The following is a 21639-nucleotide window of genomic DNA, read 5'->3' on the forward strand; positions in this document are numbered from 1 at the left end:
GTGAGAACAGGTCTGTTTCCTGGCACTTGCTGCTCCTGCCCAGCAGGACCATGGCTGTTCTGTATTTCAGAGAGTGATACACCCTGCCCATTGGTTCTATGCTCATGAATCACTTTATGGAACAATAAACAAAACAAAAATTGATTACTCAAAACAAGAAACATATATTCCCCTGGAGTTCCTAAAGCAACTTCCCAAACCACTGCTTCCATGGTACACATATTATGGGTCTGAAAGCCCAGTAGATTTTTCTCAAAGGCCAGGAGTTATGCTGCCTGTATTAGGAGCAGGATCTAAGCCTCAGGTCTTCTGCTTTATTCAAAGGGCTGTTGGTCCTATCTCCATGTAACTGTTCTAGAAGTTTTCATAAAAACGAAAAAGTGAAACAAGAGAGCAGAAAAAACCAAACCAAACAAAAGAAAATTAAAGGAACACAGGCTGTTATTAATAAAATATACAACCCAGACAGTTCGACAGCCTGCTAAGTTTCATTTATGCAGAGGACAGGAACACCACAAAGAGTGCAAAGGGGTAATTCCTTTCCTTCCTTCCAATTAAGACTGTTTCATGTTAATTATGAAACAGAACATGTGGTCCTCTGAAGCAAACATTTCCTTACCTCTGCAATCCCTAGCAAAGCAGAGAATTATGGTGGTGTTAGGACAGGCCTGAGAACACTGATGAAGTGTTTTCACATACACTTTTGAAGAGCCAACACCATCACCTAGAATAAAACCTCTCACATGGATTCACACTGACAAAGGTAAGTGGTCCTGGTATTTACCAAACAACACCTGACACTCCATTGGCACTTTTGAACATTAATACTGAACTGGAAGACGCAATTCTCTAGTTTTTCCATCCACTTATTGTAACTTAATGAAAACTTTTATTGGTGGTTATTGGATCTCTATCACAACCTGCTGCCTCTGGAAAGAAATGCATTTCAATCAGGTATGGTAACAATGTGCACAATACCTGAGTAATATCTTCTAAAGGAAACTCTCTTCGTGTCAGGCTTGGCGAACCAATAGAGGGTTTCCTTATTGGTAACCTTGGCGACCTTGAGATCTCCTGCGCAGCTCGTGACATCTTTGGAGATTTGCGAGCTTCTATATTGATTCTGCAGGTAAAGCAATGCTTAGAATCAACAATGGGCAAGCTAAAATGCACAAAACTCATGTCTTTGATTGGAAAGATGTGAGAAGACAACTGGGAGGATGTCCTCGAAGTGACTAAGAAGGACTGGAGAGCCTACAGGATGGAGAATTATGGGTCAAATTTGAAGATACAGAAAGACCTGACACACTTGCAGTAACTCATGCTGGATGCTTTCTAATTAATCTAACAAAGTTTACAGCAGTTCTACCAGATACAATATATCTTCCACTAATCCCTAATAGGTGTAGGGATGAATTATTTCAGCTATGCAAACTTTGAGCAAAGTCTCATGAAATGAGAACATGACGCCTCAGCTGACAGATTTTCACATTAGTACGGCAAACCAAGGCTCTGCAAATGTTGTCAGTGCTCCTACCCTAAGCCAAAAGTTATTTCTACCTCCCACTATACAAGGGAGGCCAAGAATACAAGCTCAAGCACCTAAAGAGCTCACTGGCAGAAATGTAACAAACAAAAGTTACATTTCAAAATCATGTTCTTAGAAAACCAAGGGTGCAAGATGGTTGTTTTTCCCTGAGGCCCTGCAGTTTAAGACTCAGGAATTGATGGTTCTTTTGCCAAGTAAGTACTATGAAAGTAAAATGTTGGTATTTCAAACACTGCATTCACATGTAAAAGGATGAATTTGCCCTGCCTCATACAACGGCAAGCTCACAGTACAAGGTTTTTGGAAAAGTGTCAACCACAGCTGGAAGGCAACAGGCCCTCAATCCCATAATATGAAGATGGCAGGTAGATGTCATCTATGAGGGACATCACAGACATCAGTGAGGCTCCGTGCAGGTTTGGGGGATTCTGTCTACACACATAATGAATATAATGAAGAGCTGTCAGGAAAACCACCAGACAAATTAATAGCTTAGAAGCTCCTTCTGCATACTGCTACAGAACCTCGTCAATGCAGTGTTTAGGGGGGGTCTGTCTGTTGAGGTTCCCCTGCAAGGCCACCACAGCATCCGTGCCACCTATGCATGGACATATGACTTTGAAAATATTCCTGAGGAAATAAAGGTTTTAACTAGACCAGGAACTCTAAGGACTGAGGGGGTAAAAACAGTCTGTTTGAAGGACAAAATACAGCCCACTGTGGCAAGAAAGGCAAAAGAAAAGGTGAGAGAGTTTATAAAATCTTTCTTTGAGACTGTCTGGGGAAAAATTGTGCTCTATTGTTTCCCATTACATTTTGTCCCAGAAATTTTCCCCAAAGTCTAGCTCTATACCAATCTCTGAAATCACCCCAGAACTGCACACTGTAGAGGACTCCAATCTTACAGAGAACTCCTATGTGGCCAAATGAGTTTACTTTTAATTTTACAAGGCATCAAGAGAGGGAAGGGGAGGAAGGGAGAAAGAGAGGCCACTTGGGGAAAAAGAAGAAGAAATATCCAAGACGTTATTACCTGGGGAGTTTAGGTGATTTGCTAGCTCGACTGATTTTTGGAGATTTCTTTGCTGCCCAGTCATCACTGAGTTCGATATCGCTGGAGTCAGAGCAGTTGCAGCTGTCAATCACAGTGGAAATCAAGCTGTTTCCATAGATTTCATCTATCAAGACAGGCCCCAGAAAATTTAAGTGCTGCTTCAGAAAACTGGTATAAATTATAACTCTCAGTCATCAGAAGCATAAACCCGATCCACAGGCAGCAGTTGGAATAAAACTTTGCAGAGAAAAATTAAATGTTCTTTGCTCTGCCTTCAAACTCCAAATTTCCAATGGTTTGAACTCAAGTGAACATGATTCAGAGGGATGAATAGCATTCAATTGACTTCAAAATTGAGATGAAAGAATATTTTCTGCTAATTAGCAATCTATTTTCCAGTACTCAGAATACAAGAAGTTCTCTTTGTAAAACAGGAGGCAGCAGGGTATAATTTCAGAAGCTTCTAGGTCACACTAAAGATTTTTTTCACATTAGAAAAAAATACCAGACGCCACCATCCATGTTGCATATATATATGTTTTAAAACCCTTGAGGATTTAGTATCCAAAGTATTGCCAGATCATTTTTATACAGAGCAACAATTCAATTCTACCTGCTTTTCCGTCTGTTTTAGGATCCATGATGACAAACTCTGGCCGCAACTTGCTGATACGACGTCCTTTCAGGATGGGCACCAGTCCCCCAAGGTATTCCAAGTACAGAGTATAACATGGACCACCGACCTCTGGGTCATCTTCTGTCCGCTTCATCGTGCAGTGAAGCCGTTCATTGCCAGCTGTTGGGTAGCTGACAAAATCTCTCATATTGTTTGGGTCTGGGATTGGAGGCTTAATTAAACAGAGGAAGGAAAGAGAAAGTTTCCTATAGGTTATTGGTTAGGGTTTTTCTCTGTGGTGACCTAATCCCAACACAACTAACTGAACTTGAACCCAACTGTAATTTGGCAGGTTACTTTGGGAGTTATGCAGGACACACATGCACTGTGTACTATTTAGTTAGATCAAAAGTAGTTGTACACAGAAAACGAAAACTAAAACTAGTCACATCAAAAAGGAAGATTGAACCTGTGGTCAGGGCATTTAATTAGACAACAACCCATCTTCAAGTTCCAGCTCTTATCAGAAACTTCTTTCTGAACTTGGTTAATGGGGTCAAGTCAAGTATCAGAGTATCTTGTCTCCTGCAGGCTCTCCAAGTGAACCTGGACACTCAGATCCCATTCCTGGTTAGTACTGGTATATGCTATGTCAATATGCTACAATGCTGTCAGCTCTGAAAGAAGCTTGAACTTCTTGTATCACTTCCAAGCATATATCCCATCCTATTTGAGGGCCTATTTGTGTGCCATGTCGAGAAATACAAGCACAAAGCTCAGGGTGGGTTACTTTGCTCTGCTTGCCAGCACACTGTATTAATCCATCACAAACTCAATCCTAAAGCAGTAGGACTGCTTTTGTCTAGGACAATTTAGCCTGTATGACACAAATACTATTAATGTGTAGAAGTCAATGGAGTTTCTTTCAAAATGAAAGTATAGTAAAAAAAGGGAAAAAATAAGCTTCCTTAACCTGGCAAATTGGTATGGGCCAAGGAGTGAGTGCAGTCTGCAAGCTGGCGGGGGAAGAGGAATGCACACAGGGAAGAGGGTGCCTTGCCTAGCACCAAAGGTATGGCTGACAACATAGGTTGAGTGGGTGACTGGGGACGAGCCAGGGTAAAGTGTATGTGCAGAGGAGGCTCCAGAAACACACCAGAAACACCCATGAAACAGGACAGGCACGTGGCTTCTAGGATCCCCGCTTCCGCCTCTCAGCTACGCAGCCCCACAACTGCTCCACACCCCAGCATCCCCTCTAGGAGGTGACACAAGGGCTGTTGGCAACGATGTGCCCCTGAACTGCTCTCTGATCCCCACCAGGGCTCCCAGCCTTGCTACAGCCAACTGCTGCCTGAAGATCCAGCCCATCCCATCCCCTCCCCTGCCTTCTCTGACAGCCAGGAAATTGTCACTGATGCTCTAGAGAGGGGTGGCTCTGGAACAACATGGAAAGCATCCTGGGGAGAAGGACGGAAAGAACTAGAGACCGCTAGTCTGATAAATGCTCTGCATCTTTGGAGATCCAGGAGTTATGGTTACAGCAAGGCATTTATTGTTCTCTGATAAATGGAATTATTTACAGTTGCACAAACTGCTCTGATTAGCAGTACCCAAATGGAACCATGCTGAATTATTACTTTGTAGGCATAATTTGTTCTCATTTAAGCTGGGCCAGCCCCACTGATTTCAAATTAGTTGTTCTAGCTCTGCATTGTTTTAACAAGGACCTCTGGCTCAAGAGACTACTGCAACACATACACAAAAAATCACAAAAATGTATGTTTGAATGTTGAGCATTTACCAGCTAATGCTCTGCTTTATAGGCTGTGATAAACAGCTTGGAAATCCCAAGATGATACTGAGGGCAAAACCATGAAACAAATGGGTTGTGCAGATGATTCTGCTCATAGAACAGGAAAAGGTGTGATATCTGGGTCATTTTTCCATAGCATTGTTGGAGCAGTAAGATTTAGCAGAACTCACTGTTACTAGAAATGTTTAGGCAGCCCCAGGTCCTAAGTCTAATCTTCCTGGAAATATAAGCACTCATTACATGTAGAGAGGCAACAGTTTTATCCCTTGAATCCCTCCTGTAACCATGACACAGTATTATCACCAGCGTGAGCTTCTTCAGAAGTCTTTGTGAGTCACCAGCATATTTTACCCTTGTAATGTACTTGGAAAGGCCATCTCCATGGAATAATGCAGATCAGCATGTGTAAGCCTTCTTTTCAGATTTTTAATAGGCACCAAATGCATCAGTGGGGTCTTGAAGAGGACAGGAGAGCTTTTAAAATGATAAAATCTTATAATTTAGCCACTGCCACTTAGGAGCACCATGGAGGGGCAGGAATCTGGGAACACTTTCCTCTCCACAATACACACATTTGTTTCTTTTTACCTTGATTGTTGGTATAAAGGCAGTGGTGAGGTACGAGCAGAGCCGAGGGGGCAGGGTCAGCTTGCTGATGTCCTTGTCATCCCGCAGACAGCTGGCGATGGTCTGCTGGCACAGCAGCTGCAGACTGGAGACCCTGTGCTCCACTCTGACAACGTACAGCGCGGGCCCAGAAGCCATCAGCAGGCGGGAATCCCTGTGACCCCAACAGATCGAGATGATGGGACGCTGCATGAAGAGCAAAAGGGTACAACTTCAAAAGATTTTGTGTAAAAGATCTTTCGCCAAGGTGGCTGCACAGCAAGTGATCACATGAATTCAGCACCAATCACATTACCCTAAGTCTTCCAGAAACTTAAAAGTGCCCACCGCTGCCCACAGAAGAAGAATGTGCACATCTGAAATCATCAAAAACAGCAGTTGATGTTTATTCAGTGCTTTTGATCAGAATGCTTAAAGCTCTTCACACAAGGAATCAGCTACCAAATTCAGTACCTAGATAGGATACGTGACCTTAAAGACACAGGGTGTTGAGAAGCAGGATCTTTTGATGCCCTATCCAAATGATTTATTCAGTCATCTAATCAGTCCTCATCCACTGGAAACAGCTCATGTTTTACAACTCAGAAGTTAAATTATATGCCCAGAGACGCTTAAAAACAAGTGGAGAAAACCAAATCAGCTTTCTTGTCTTGCGCCAAGTCTTCTGCAGCACAGTGTCTCTTTTGAACTATTCCCAGAGGAACTGAACTGTGAAAGAGCACCAGGAACACAACAGAGAATGGCCTTTTGTCTTGTCTACGCTCAGAAATGTCTAAATCATGACAGTAAAAATAGAAAGAGTGAGGGCCAACTGGTACTAAATGTCACAATGTGGAACCGAATAATGATAAACAACTCAAATAATGCTGCTTAGGACATTTATTTCCTGCTTGCAAGGAGCTCCCTAAACTTTCCTTCTAAATCTCATCTTTCCATGTAAAGTACCAGTTTGTTGTGACCTCTTCTAACCCTGTCATCATTACTTTTGCCCTTCTTAAGTATTACTTGCATCCACCTGTCATCTCTTGCTTTCTGTGTTACAAAGCACCTGTATTTGCTTATATACACATACTCTGTGGTATTTCAATCCCATCTGTGCAAATAAACAACACGGAGTGAAGATGACACTCTAATTCCATGAAGAATACTATACAGCAGGCTGAGATCAGTGAATCACAAAAGATTTACTCCTTTCTGTGAAGGTCTTCCTTGTTTTCACAATCTGTGACACTTAAAAGTTTAAGCAAACATGTTTTTCATCTAAATTATGAACTGTATTTATTCAAAGGTCAGGGTATCTTTGGAATAGCTTTTCACAAGATGCATCAAGCAAGAAGATTGGTGGGTTAAGGCACCACCAATAATAGCCTTTATTCACTCCTCTATTAGCAGTATGGTACCCAGAACGCAGGGTTAGATCAGCCCAGAAGTTAATCATCTAGTCAGGGGAAAAAGCTTCCCTTCCATTTACAAATTCAAGATGCTTAAAGGCGAGAAACTGGGAAAAGATGTTTTTATGTGACTGATATGAAGCAGAATGCAGCTGGCACAGCACTATTTCAATGTTTATCATCAAGATAAAGCTTTGGATGAAAAACTTTTTCACAGAAGAGATCTTTCCTATTATGTCACCTTATCCTAGATTTAAATTTCAAGAAAAAGACTGTTTTTAAAGCAGGAGGAATGAAGGAGCTTCGTTTTAATTACATCTAGGCAATACCACACACACACCTCCACGAATGCACAAATCTTCAGGCTGACTGATATGCAAATAGAAAGCAGCAACATGTGAACCTTGTGATTTTCACAGTAAATGCTAAATGCATTTTGTAGTGGAGAACTTCAAAAGAATTGAGAAATCCTTTGTGTAGCATCAATAATTCTACATGGCTTGTCATAACCATAATCTGTGGGATACAGCCTAAAATTTGATGAGAGATCACATGAAGTATCCCCTACTGATTGGTATTTTCATGATTTGTGAGTGTGGCTCGGCCCTCACACTGTCTGGCAGCAATGAGACAGTTCAAGCTGCTTACAAAAAAAATACAATTGAAAAGGCACTGGCACAAGGTAGGTACCTGCCACATCTACTATATGACAGCCTGAGAACAGCACTAGTAGAAATGATCCTGATTTTCCCCAAGGGCTGAATCCCAGCATGGGCAGAACTATGTACATGATCATTACTGTGGGATCCAAACTGCATACTGCTGTTCACCTTGCCTCAACTGCAGCTTACCTATAAACACAGTGAGGGAACAAACAACTATGTGACTTGGCACATAAATGTTTATTTATTGGATAGACTTTAATGGCAGAAGAGAAGTCTAATAACCCAGCTATCATAATCCAATACAGCACACCCAGACATGATGTCTAGTGTTGCAGCTATTATAACCCAATATATCACACCCAGGTAGGACATTCTTCATCCAAATAGAATCAAATAAAATCACCTCTTTCCTCAGGTTACTGCTGCATGCAGAGAATGTCGGAGGTGCAGACAGTACCAGTGCAAGAACCTTTGCAATCTTTAACATGGTCTCAAGGCAAAGGTTTTTCAGAAGCTTTGAAACATGGGGTGGGACCTCTGGCAACACAACACTGTGGAGCTCCAAAGAGTAGAAAGTCAGAAGTTGAAAACTTCATTACAGTTTTCCAACAGGCAACCACAGTTAAGTCACCCTCTAAACTTCTCAACGTGTGATGCTCTTATATTCTGTTTATGAATGTGCAAACAATATGAGTGCATATTTAAACACACACAATACTTACAAGTGCTGTACTGTTTTTAAATAATGATATTTCTACTCTTCCATTTGTACAATTATTCTCCCCACACACCTCGTATGTTTTAATATTTTCAACCTCAACAAAGTGCACTTGCACCATGCCACCAGACACACCTTGCCTTCCTTTCTCTGAAATGGTCAGACCCTCAGTGCTCCTCCAGCCTAGTATTCAGCAACACTTAATTTACAGTGAGAGGCTAAGACTTCAGATGAGCTTCAGGGAAAATTAGCCTGTCATTACAGGCTTGGAGAAATAAAAGATCACCCAAATGCCAGATCTGACCTGACCTTTAAAGTACTGCTCCAATAATATTTTTCCATAACGATGCTTCCTACTCTTTCCCTTGCTGGACAAGGGATATGAATCAATTACTGCAGTAAGTCAGTTACGAGCTGGCCACAGATTTCTTTTCAAACTCTACTGAGAAAAAACATTGACCTCCAACAACCAACACAAAAGTATTGCTCCTCATAAAACATCCACTTATTTGCACTGTTTTAGCAAAACAAGGAAGGACAAAAGTTGTTGTACCCAAATTGCACCTGTTACAAAATGAACAAGCAGACTCTAGAACAGGAGAATTTTATTTTCCATGTTTGCACAGTTGGGGTTTTTTTTCTGCTAGGAACAAAGAAATGCAGCTACAAATATAACATGAGAATTTCTAATCTCACTTTGCATATAAAAATAGCATCAGGTTTTGAAAAATATCAGCATAACCTGTAAATACCTGAATGAATTCCAGGGTTTAAATACAAACATGCAGCTCTATGACAGTTATATATTAAAAGTCATTGTCTAAAAGACAAAAAAAAAAAAGATGCTTTATCAGGAGAAATACTGACTGAAAACACAACAGGTGGCCAACAAGGAGCTCTTTTGCCATTTCTTTCCAAGTGGGCTTGAAAGTGAGCTACAGCGACTCAAATCTGTACCTCCAGCTGGGATGTTGATTCCACTTAGAAAAGTGTGCAGGAACGGATATTCCTGCTCAAAGCTCTGTGGTTGCTTCTTGTAAGTCACTCTACCATCTCTCTTACAGAAGAGAACACAATTCATATACATTCCATCACTTGTATGCAGTTCAGTCAATGCAAACACTGTTCTAGCTGATTCTTGCTGCCTGCCTTGAGCTCAGAAATCCTGAGCCATGGGGTCTGCCTGCTGCTTGAACTAATCCCTTGTTTATTGGCACTGGGACTCCCGCTGGTAATGAAATAAAAATAGTATTCCAGGACAGAAAACCCAGAAACTAACAGGACTTCTCTCAGGAGAAAGAACACAACTGCAAAATAGTATCCAGTGTAAGGATATGCATGAGTATGCTGCCTGCTTGCTCTCACTCCAGACTGCTGATGTGGAGATGAACACTCTTCCCTCTCAGAGCCAAGCTGAAAGGTGCAATGGCTGCAGTGCCCACCTGGCTCTTGTGAGTTGTGTGTGCACACCTCTGTACTGCCACAGCATTCATGGATGGCTGTGGGAAAGCAACCTAACACTCCTTCATTCTTCTGCTCCTCATATTTACAGTGGGAAAAATATTAACTGCTAGAAACTGATGATGAAAAATGGTGAGAAATCACACTGCTATGGCCTGATATGATTTTTGATGTAATAAACTCTTATTTGATTTGCAGCTGTTTCTTATATCCTCTCTATTTCTATAGTATTTTTTTAAGAAGTCAACAGAACAAGACTCCATTTTAATAGAAAGATTTCCTTAGAAAAGTGTCTTCATTTTCCAGTGCTGCTCAAAATCCATTTCTGCAGCAGAGATGATCCTATGGCCTATATAAAGAACACCAAGGTCCTTATTGCTATCCTAAAGCAAGTTTCATCAGTTAGTTCTAAACTGTTGCTTTTTTTCCTTTATTTTTTTTAAGAAAATATACTCTTCTTGAAGCTTTGTGGTCATCCTATATCAACTAAATAAAATTTATTTCAGGCAATATAAATTAAAGGCAACATTAATTCAGATGCAACAAATCTGAACACACTGTGTGAAATAAATGAAGAAAAGTAAGCAAGGTCTGCTCAGCTGAATAACATAAAAAGCACCCTCTTCTTTCAGAACCTTTTGATCTGAATTAAACCTAAAATATCACCTTCCTTCTCTAGCCTTTACAGAACTACTGGGTTTCTGCAGGATCATGTAATCTTAAATATATTCATTTAGATGCTGGGACATTTCCAGCAGAGAAGCAGTCTGTGAAATGCTGACAGCAGTAGGTCAATAGCAAGTTGGTTGCCTTCTCAAAGACTTCTGGAAATTTCTTCTATAAAGATTTAGTCTGTGGTACACCACTTTGAATTAGGTTTAAAAACACTACACTGATAAACACAGGTTTTTCACATTTAATCTTGTCTATATCACATGTGAAGCTTAGTTCACTCTCATCGTCCTTCAGTGCACTCGAGATTTAATCCGTCCTCACACCAGTTACACAGTGATATAAAATCATAAGCTAATGTAAATTTACTGTAGAATTAAAGGTGTATAGAGGAGATCTGCATTGCAACTTCTGTGTTCTTGTTCCCCTGGTCCTCCCTAGGACATATTAAAAAAATCATAAAAACTGAAAAAGGGGCCAAAATATAAGCCACAACTTCGAACCATTAGAAAGAAAAAATTCACAAGTTTGTTAAAGTTTGCAGTTAGATAATTTTGAAGTGATCCTGTGGGAGACTCCTGTTTAAAGTTCAAGATACAGGAAGATATGAAGCAGCTGTTTCCAATCAGAAGTGACAGCAGTTAGCTGCTATAATAAAGTCTTGTCTGCACATTAGGTGAGAACTTCTAAAGTGACAGAACTGGGCTGCAGCATTTGGTAAACAATTTTAGCAAGACTATAAAACAGTCTTAAATGAGTTGATCATTCTCATCCCTGCTTGATGTTAGGGAAAGGTTGTGAGGACTTAACAAACAATGTAAGAAATTAACATTCTTCCAATAGAAACATTGACTAGCAGGACAGCCTGCTGTTGCAATCACATTTTTAAATGTTGAAAAAGCAGGACCATGAAAAACCAGGCATATTTTTGGTGCCTCACATTGGTGTTCATGGTGTATACAAGGATGGGCGTAGTAACAGGTAAATTTCACCGAAATTGACAGTATGTTCTTGAATAGTCATCAGCTGATCACCAGCCCTTAAGATATGCTCTCTGTGTAAAATTCAGTTCAACATTTGACCAGCCCTTACCGTTGCTTTTTCAGCTCTTTCCACTATATTCTGCAGTCACATCCTTGCAGGATGCCAGGCTGAAGCCCCAGAGGCAGGAACAGGAGCCACTGCTACACTATGCCAACTCTACCGCTCTGTTTATGAACGTTGTTTTTCAAGCAAAGCTACTGCTTTTATTTTGATACTTCTAAACAAGTGTGATTTCCCTATCCAGGGTTTTATAGTCAGCAAACTAGGTTTAGGAACTATAAATTCCTACACTGAAGGTAAAAGCTTAAGAGAGTTAATCAAACGAGACAGAGGATGCCAAAACCACACTAAAGCTGGAGGAGAAGGCAGCATATAAAACATCTTGAAGGGATCCATGACAACAGTCATCATCGAGATGAGTTACCTGCAGCTCCCAAATCTATTCTACCACTGGGGTTTGCAGTGACTTTATGTTCAGTAACATTCCAGCCAAGCTGCATATAAATCCTGTCAATTTTAGACTGAATTTTGTTATAAACAATAAAATCTGTTTCCTGAATATCCTACTGAAGACAGGACAAACATCAGAAACGAAAACAGTTCAGTATATTTTACATATAAAATTTTCAGACATCTGCTTTGTCAAAGAACTGGGATAGAGGACCACATGGAAAATCAGTTTTTTACCTTAGTCTACTATTTTTTATGTTCATGGTTGTTTTATATTTTATGGCTTTTGTATTCAGAACAACACTTATTTATAATAGATGTGCTTTTCCAGTCACACATTTGCTTCTTCATAAGAAAGTTTTAGCAGAAGAGTTCAAAATGAGGAAATCCTTTTGTTTTCCTTGATTTTTTTTTAGTCCAGTAACCAGTGATGAATTTTATAAAATCCCATTACAAGGCTGACTGCCATGGTACAGAAAACTAATTAATTTACTCTGATGAATTTGTCATGAGATAAATTACTGGGACCACTGACTCACTCTGTCATCTTTGCACATACATCTTTGGAGCAGAAGCACAGCATAACAGAAGTTACTAGCAATTTTTTTGCAACAGTGGTTTTTATCTGTTTTTTTCAATAAACTAAATACTTAACAATGCTCTAGCATACCTGTCATTTAGCTGGTAATACTGCTAGACCAGCATTGAAATACATGGGAGAATAAAGTCCACATGAGCAGATACAGCTGTTCTTCCCTCACTTCCTCCTGCAGCTGAGTAAATATGAATTTAAATGCACCAAATAAAGAGACTGAACGCTGACTAATAAGAGAAGAGGGGTGGCTCTAATTTTAGGTAGGTTTATGCACACAGTTTTTAAATAAACATAAATATATCAGTTTGAATGTTATTTTTATACTGATTTCCAAAGGAAATGAGACTCCTTGATTCTGTTATTAAGTGGTAGTTGCCACTCCCTGACCATCCTCATCCTTCATTTCCGAGCTGGCTTACAACTTCTGAAGTTGTTGGCTTTCAGTCTGCAGTTGACAAAGGGGGAAGAAATCTCCATTACATTAAAATATTGCTATTCCCAACAAAAAAAGCAGCTGGAAAGAGCAGAGAGGCTTATATTACTACTTCCACTATTAAAAATACTGCAGTACAAACTTGGCAGTCACCCGTTCTGTCTGACCTTTCAGCTGTCCTGTGAGCACTCCCATAATGGCAGAATAATTAGCCCCCACATCAGCCACAATATATGCTTTCTCCCAGCTGGTTAAGTAGAGGAGAAAGGAGAAGAGCTGAAAACATGAAAAGAAGTTGAATTTATATGTGGAGAACTAGAGGAGATGAAAGTATTTAAATGAAGGAGAATTTGAGATTTATCAGGAACAAAGCAGTGAGGGAAGAGCCCGCACACACGCGTACCTTCAGGCAACCTGATCTGGTGGGTTCTGATGCTCAAACCACAGTGGGATTTCACAGCCTGGCACCAGCTTAATGTGCACCCACTGAATTCTGGTACTGAAGTAACAGAACAAGGTTTGCTTTTTACCTGGGCTGGGAAAAAGCAACACTGATATAAATATGTTTTCTTCAGAATTGATCCAGAGAGGAAAGGCTGTGCTACTTTGCTGAAAGGGCTACGTTTAAGACAATAAAGCTGTGTTTATGGGTAAGTCCTTTAGGTACCTAAATCAGCATTAGATGTAACTGTACATATTTAGGTTGACTTTAGAGACCATTATTTCACACTTTTCACAACTAAAGAATTCTATCTAAATTAGAGTGCTAAGGTTAATAAGCAGAGGTTAATGCTAAATATAAGCAAACACAAAGGCATAGCAGATGGTTTACTATGTCACCCTTTTGCATCCATCCCAGATCAAGGTACTGGAAAAAAAAATGATAATACATGGTATCATCATTAAAAATAATTAACAGATTGACAGCATTTTCCTTCTCTTTTAGATTTCAAAGTTATTATAAAGTTTAATTACTAGCAGCAGAAATCAGAATGGAGACATCCCTATTCTGCAGAAAGTGACACAGAATTACATTCAGCTGGGCTCTGAAATACTAGCAAAGACCAATAAAGCATTTTGTGCTCCTGAGCAGCTCACAGACCATGTGTTGGCATTTACTTGGCGAGTTACATGACTGAGGTTACTGCATAACACCAACTGATTGTACATTAGAAAATTACAATAACAAAGACTGAATAATCTTGTCGTTACGATACTGGACTGGGAATATTTTTGTGCAGCTCTTGGCTCTGCTACAACATTAAGCAAGTTACTTAGTTTTTTTTCTCCTCAGTCACTTATCCATAAAACAATGGAATTTTCTTTTTCTATCTGTCTATTCATGGCCCAGCAAGTTTGGGAAACACTCTCTCCTTTTGTACTTCCACAATACCTAGCACAGTGGACCTTAGAATCAGGTGCGGTCTTGCATGTCTACCTTAATGCAAACAAATCATTGTTTATAGTGCATTTTTATCTATATTGTGTTTTAGAATGGATTTGGGACATCTTGCAATCTTTTCCACATTGCAGGGCTACACCAAAGAGCTAATGTGGGAAAAACATGTCAGCAAAGCATGGAGAATTGACTTTAAAAATGCCTCCTACCTGCACAGGTGTCTCCAGAGTGTAGATATGTTCCCCACGCACATTGTAGAACTTGACAAGTGCGCTTTTCAACAGGGAACCATTGCTGAGGTCAACCAGCTGGTTCTGCTTCTCCATGCCTGCTACTGCAAGCAGGTCTCCTTGTGTGCACCACTGTACCACCACATCTGAAATCACAAAGATGCTTTGCAATAATCATTGATTACAAACAACAGGAACAGAATTTCCAGATGCTGCAAAGTGACTTGAACAGATAAAACATGCTCTTAAAAGTTACTTAAGTACGTAGAAACCTAAATCCTTTCATTGAAATAGTACAAAATATGCCACAGATGCACTTTTGAGAATGACTCTTTATTTTGTAAATGGAAAAAAAAGTGTAAAAACATCCTTTTTTCTCTGTGGTGAGTCTAGAATGTAGTCAGTAGTTGCTCCTAAACACATAAGGACAAGAATTTACTAGAGATGTGAAACTGATGTGGAAGATCCTACATACCGCTTTGGGGTAAATAAGTGGAATCAAGTTAATATGCACATAAAGAGAGCAGCAAAGAGTGTTTGTCTGGAAAGGCCTATAGTGCAAAAAAGCAGAATATCTGGCAATGCCTCATGTTCCCACTGGCAGTCAATACAACTTTTAGTATAACTCAAACTAGAGTTACAACAGTACAACATGAAACTAAAAGGACTTCTGTTCATAAATTCATATGGCCTCCATATCATATGTTTTCTTTTGCCACCATCATACAAAGATGGTGAAGGCTCTGGAAAATCTCTCTTACAAGGAGAGACTGAAGGAGCTGGGCCTGTTTGGTCTAGAGCAGGCTGAGAGAGGACCTTACCAATGCATATAAATACCTCAAAGGTTTGTGCCGAGAAGATGGTGCCAGACTCTTTTCAGTGGTGCCCAGCAACAGGATGAGGAGCAATGGCCATAAACTAAAGCACAAGAACTTTCACCTCAACGTGAGGAAGAACTTCCTTACAGTGAGGGTGGCAGAGCACTGGAAGAGGCTGTCCAGGGAGGTTGTGGATTCTCCCTCTCTGGAGACGTTAAAAACCCACCAAGGCAAGTCGCGGTGTAACCTGTTCTAGAGGACCCTGCCTTGGCAGGGGGGTTGGACTGGAAGATCCCCTGAGGTCCCTTCCAACCCTAATGATTCTGTGATTCTGACTTGTGAAAATCTACTCACCTGCTTAGCAGGGCTTTGCTGGAATCACACAGGGACTGCTCAGGCTCTCATATACAGGGATATGAATATACATATCAGTTACTTCCCTTGCAGGCACCTCATGATGAGGGACGCCCACAACTTAATTTGGGGATGCTTATTTCAAACCCTTATATCCTCTAGTTGTTTGTGACACTTCAAGAGTAACTCTAAACCAGTATTTTACATTTCTGCTCGTGTTTCAAAGGCAGATTTGCATGTTCAAGGAATACTGAGCTAGTCTTTAAATCTTTTTACTCTTAAACCAGAGGTGAAAGGCAGCTATTTTGTCTGAGACAAAGTGAAGGTAAAGACAAAACTTTTGTGCTCTGGGATGCTCAATCTGCCAAGAACCTTTTGAAGACACTTGTGGGCGAGAAGCTGTCTTCAAATGAAGAAGCAGAAGAGAAATGAGAGTTGGCAGGAAGGATCTCAAAATTGTTTCAAGTTGTCAACTTGTCATTTTCAGGGACTTTTATGTGCAATTTAAAATGGTTTTGTATTATTTCAACTTTCTGATATTTCTTATGGGAATTATGCTTCTGTACATATCAGAGGGAAACCGCATGTTCCTCAAGGTAATTTTTCCACAGCTAGGCATTGTATGCCTCTTGTTTTCTCTTAGTTTTCACCCCTGTGAGTAACCTACAATGGGATTTAATTCATCTTTCTCAGAGAGGAAAAAGATAGGCAAGTTAGAAATAAACAAGGCAAGCTGAACAGCTCCACTTTTGGTAACTGGATAATTACAGAACTACCATAATGAAAAAGCTGTGTCCTTTGGATACGTGTCTTCAGGTAAAACTTGCAGCTGATCCCCATGCCAAGAGGAAGAGGAGTAGTTACTTTGTCCAGCAGTTTTCTCCCTTCCTCTCAAACTCCTAGAACTAGACTGCTGCAAAGGCAGCAAAGGGGTGGATGTGGGCTGCAGCATCCTCCCAGGACAGTGTGGCTCTACTGATAGGCCTGCACTGCCAACAGGATTTTCAATGACTACTGGACCTTTACACAAAATAACTGATAAATAGGTTCTCAGCACCAGCACAGAGATTAAAAATTAGCTGGAGGTTTCATCTAGGCTAATGGTCTAAAACAGAATCAGTGGATCAGTCACCCCTCAAAACTACTTCCCAGCCACCACAGGCAGTCTACCAGCCAACCTGGAACACAGAGGACTGTAAATGTGCAACAGCTCTGCAGGCAGTAGTTGTGGCTAACTAGTACAATTAGTAGATGCAGCTCAGCAGTTCTGCAGGTAGCGGTGCTCTGAGAATCACCAAGTTAAAAGGAACAAAAAAAATAAAGGATACATCTGAACAGTTCAGGACCTCCTGGAAAAAGCTACCAGGACTGTTCAAGCTGGATGAAAAGAAGAACTTTTATTTGGGTAATCAAATTATCAAAGTTTTTCCTCTGTCAATTTAAAAAATATTCCGAGTAAAATGATGGCTCTGAAAAACTAGTAGAATGGAAAAAAATATATTGTTACTGCTTGAAATAATTTAATACTTGCCTGCTTTAAAAACACATTTAGTGGCCTACAGCAGCCTATAAAGGCAAGGATATCTGCTGCAGAGATCACAGAGCAATACTGTGAGATTTTAAACACAAACACATGAACAAGAACTTGTAGGCAATACTGAAGACCATACTTGGTAGTTTTGCACATTCTTGCCTGTGATAGAAGCCAGTAAAATTTAGAGTCACTTGAAAAAAAAAAAATGAAGATAGAAGAAGTGTGGACATCTATATAAAACCAGACGTAAAATACTTTCCACTGTACGGTGCTTAAAACAACAGACAGTGATATCCCAATCATGTTTCTCTGTCTCACACACATTCCCAATCCAGTAAGATGCCACACAATTTTTGTCTACTGATGAAAACGATGTAGTCCAGTCTACAACTAATAAAAATACTTCTACCCTATCTAGCACATCAATATTTTGCTACAGGAGGGTGACATACTTAAGGGATTTTTCTTCCACTACTGAAAGTCAATGGGGAAAGAGAAACAGGACAGACATCCTCAGCAAGACAGAGTCCTGCAACTCTAAACAGGGAATAAGATGGGGCTTGTTTCTCCTACTGTTTCCAGTTGAAAGTGAGACTAGATGACAACTCAAGACTGCTCAGTACTCTAATTACGCTAATACTGTAGAAATGCTGAGCAGACCCACTAGTGATTATCACAATAGCCTCTGTAAGTTGGCTCCAGTTTTCCACACTTTTGGTATCCTTTCAGCTGATGAAGTTTTCTGGATTGTAGGGTTGTCTCATGAATCTGCATTTTGCAACTCACACATTTCTTTTGTTGGCACAGATGGACGAAGGAGTGGAAAAGAAACCTCAAAGGTGAATTTTTTATCTCCTAAGGCTACTGTACATAGCAGATCACCCAAAAACTATGGGGCTGGTGTTAGGGTAACTTTTCACCAAAAACATCCCACTATTTCAGAACAGCTAAGAGTCTGCTCCAACAGCCTAATTCTCTTTTCATCTAATTTAAAACTAATTTATCTGTGGAGATGAAAAAGCTTCAGTGGAACCTATATTTAAGTATGTGCCTATGTGCTGTATTGAATAAAAATGTCTCTGCAGGCAAAGCACAGTAAATTGCACTGAGACTGCTGGAAAAGTAAAGGACATTTTTAATAGGTAAGAAGAGTAAAAATTTCAATGTGAATTCAAGATTTTACATGGAATACTGATTGTACAAACATTCATGCACATCCGTTAGCGACATGTATAGTAATTAATCACTGAAATTTTTCCTCTCTCAGAGTAATTTGCCTCTTGATAATTAATAATTCTAACAAGTTTTCAATAATAGTGAGAACCAAAGCAGCATTGTAATTTATACCAGGTTACTATGGAAGACCTTGTAAATTAAACATGCGAAGAAAGTGTTACATAGCAGAGACATTCACACAAAGAAGCATAAACATATTAATGCATTCTGCTGGAAAACTGCAAAACACATCAAGTGCTCTACAAAAGTGCCATAAAAATAAGATCTCAAAAATATTGTGAAACATTTTTTCAAACACAAAAACTCCATCAGCCAAGAGCTGCTCTTCCTCCAGCAGGTGTCACTGCTGGAAACGGCAATAACAGCGCCGAGGGCTCCTGCGTTGGAGCAAGAGCCACAAAAATGTAACCCATGCACACAGCATCAAAAATACAAGAAAAACAGGGCATAGGAAGGGGAAGAAATGGCTTCTTTTTGTACCTTTCAACCCTGAGCGGATGATAGTAGGAGACAAGTCATCGTAATTGTTCATTAAACTGATGTCTCCTGACGTGAAGCTGACAGTAAGTAGTGGCTTGGTGTTCTGCACTGGGACTGGATACGCAGCTGGTCCATCTGCAAAAGGAGGCTCTGAGTGAGCAAAAGGTAAACAACCAAAAATAATCACATCCAGGCCGAAACACACTGTACTTCAGCCTACCACCATCAGGAGTTGTTTCAAGCCTCTCTACCTGCTTATTTCTGCAGCATCTGTGGGCACAAGCAAAGCAGGTTTAGCTAGTTAAGCTTCTCTGTTTCTGTGAAACCTCAGTGCTTTTACTTTGTCAAGTTTTACTGCAGCATAACCACAGTGATTTATGCATATACTATTATGTTACATAGCGGTGTTTTTCAGTCTTTCTCCGCTGTCAACTCCCCAGAGTGACAAAAAAAACCCAAACAATGCCTTGGAAGGCTTTCTTGGAACCCCAGTTGAAAACCAGCATGATGAACAATACAATGACATTAAAAGTGATTTGTTCTATACACTTTTTGCTTGGGAAAGTGCTGAAGACTCCTCCTGAAGTCACATAGAGACATTTTAAGAACTTCTAAGAGAATGTACTGATCTTTCACAAATTACTGCATTCTAAATGTCTAGGCAGCAGCATGAAAAGGTACCTGCCTTTCTGCATAACAGGATCACCCACAGAGGTGAGCCCAAATGGAACACTTGGCTTTAAAAACCATTTCTGCAGTGTCTCTGCTCCTCTGGGCTTGCTTTTCAGTGATTCACTAAAATTCCCTCGTTCAAATACTTCATGACCAATATTACCATTTGTAGCTTTTGCTGTTTAACTCCTTCTGTTTACAGTTTCTTTTTCCTGATTAAGTGCCTCTCAAGGCCCAGCCAACATCTTTCCAGTCAACAAAAACGGCAGAACCAGTTAAGAGTAGTGTTGCTTCCTGGACTTGTAAAAAAGCTGATGAGAAAGCACTTTGGAGAAAGATACCTAGTAACTAGCACCTCTCTGTGTATATAATTTAATATGAAAATCCCAACAAACTTCTAGTCCTTCCTACACATCTGTGTGAGTCAAAGACTTGTCACCTTTGAGAGGTTTATGCTGCATCTGCTCTAAAGAAAACACATCATGTTTGGGTAATCATTAAAATAGGCTTGTAGGCTTGTAACGAGTCCACCCACCCCCTGACTGACTCAGAAAAAGCTAACACATTTGGATCATTTAAGTTCTCATCTGTGTACTCTGCAATTTCACCATACTCCATCTGGAACCTCAGTATTTAAAAAAAAACCCACAACAAAAACCCAGAAAAAATCCAATTTATTGTTGTTGACTGTCTTGTTTTAGGAGCTTGCTAGGCTGAAGTTTGTTTCTTTCCTTCTAAGGTAAGAAATCTTACCCAGTACCAGAAGTGAGGCATGAAAGCCAAAACAAAATTCAGTTTTAAAATATGCTAACATTTTACCAGGTGATCAGATTATCTTCTTTCAATATTTGATAAATACATAAGTTTATTATATAGACACATATACTGGAAAAGGTAGATTTTTTGGTCTGAATCCAAATTAGAGTTAGAACTGCAACAGTCCTCAATTCAGAGGTTCAGATCCAAGATGCAAATTCAGAGTTATTCCTAGTTGTTATGTATTTAAAATTTTCACTGTACAATCACTGTTGTATTAACTTAGTTCTTAATTTAGTTCAGGCTTGATACAGTGGAACACAAGGAACAGCTTACTTAGCGTTTATAAACTGATCAGCCACATTGACAGGAAGTATTATCATTACCTGAATGAGAAGTAATTACTTGACTGACTGTGCATGGACACCTAGGCCTCATAAGCCTTTGCTACTGATGATTTCCAAAGACTTTAAAAACAAAATATTTCACCAAGTGAGTTGTATTGAGACTTAAGGAGAGGGAAGGATTTATTCCTGACTCTCAAACTGGCAATGTGCTCTGAAGCATGTGAATTAGTAACTCCAGCCAGCTCCAGTCACTCTGCTCCCACCCCATGTAATTTCAGGAAATATCTTCATTTCTGAGCCTTCTACAGTATTTATGGAACTCTTTATGTCAGGACTATCAAGGATGGGACTGTAACGATGACCATTACAGAAATCCTATGAAACAGAGAGAAAACTAAATATATAGCACTTTACACCACATCTAGTACTGCTGTCTTTTCACATGAATCTATATAATAGTGCATTAACTTCTGTGGCTTCATTCTGACTACCTCCATACACATGAACCACTGCAATACCTCCTATCTGCTTATCAGTGAAACCTGACATGTCCCTATCCACTGTTTTTCACTCACCCTCACTGAAAACTTATCGAGATTTGTGTTGTTATCTCATTTGTGCAGATGGAGGCAGAGCAGCACAGATGAGGTATGACCTGCAGCAAGGCTGGTGGCAGAGCTGGGAACAAACCCATTCTCCCATACCAGCTCTCTGCTCCACCA

General features: G+C 40.0%; 1 protein-coding gene across 6 annotated transcripts in view; it reads right to left on the reverse strand.

Moving 5' to 3' along the window:
- TULP4 (TUB like protein 4) overlaps positions 1–21639 on the reverse strand; it is a 156265-nt gene that overhangs the window by 17553 nt on the left and 117073 nt on the right. For all 6 annotated transcript variants that reach the window (XM_069010587.1, XM_069010583.1, XM_069010582.1 and 3 more), the window contains exons 6-11: positions 19143–19277; positions 14700–14866; positions 5624–5848; positions 3217–3451; positions 2583–2727; positions 979–1123 (exon numbers count right to left, since the gene is read on the reverse strand). In XM_069010587.1, the coding sequence (XP_068866688.1) occupies positions 979–1123; positions 2583–2727; positions 3217–3451; positions 5624–5848; positions 14700–14866; positions 19143–19277 (1052 nt within the window). The remainder of the gene's footprint in view (positions 1–978; positions 1124–2582; positions 2728–3216; positions 3452–5623; positions 5849–14699; positions 14867–19142; positions 19278–21639) is intronic.

The sequence above is a fragment of the Aphelocoma coerulescens genome, chromosome 3 (assembly GCF_041296385.1).
Source record: "Aphelocoma coerulescens isolate FSJ_1873_10779 chromosome 3, UR_Acoe_1.0, whole genome shotgun sequence".
Taxonomy (NCBI): Eukaryota; Metazoa; Chordata; class Aves; order Passeriformes; family Corvidae; genus Aphelocoma; species Aphelocoma coerulescens.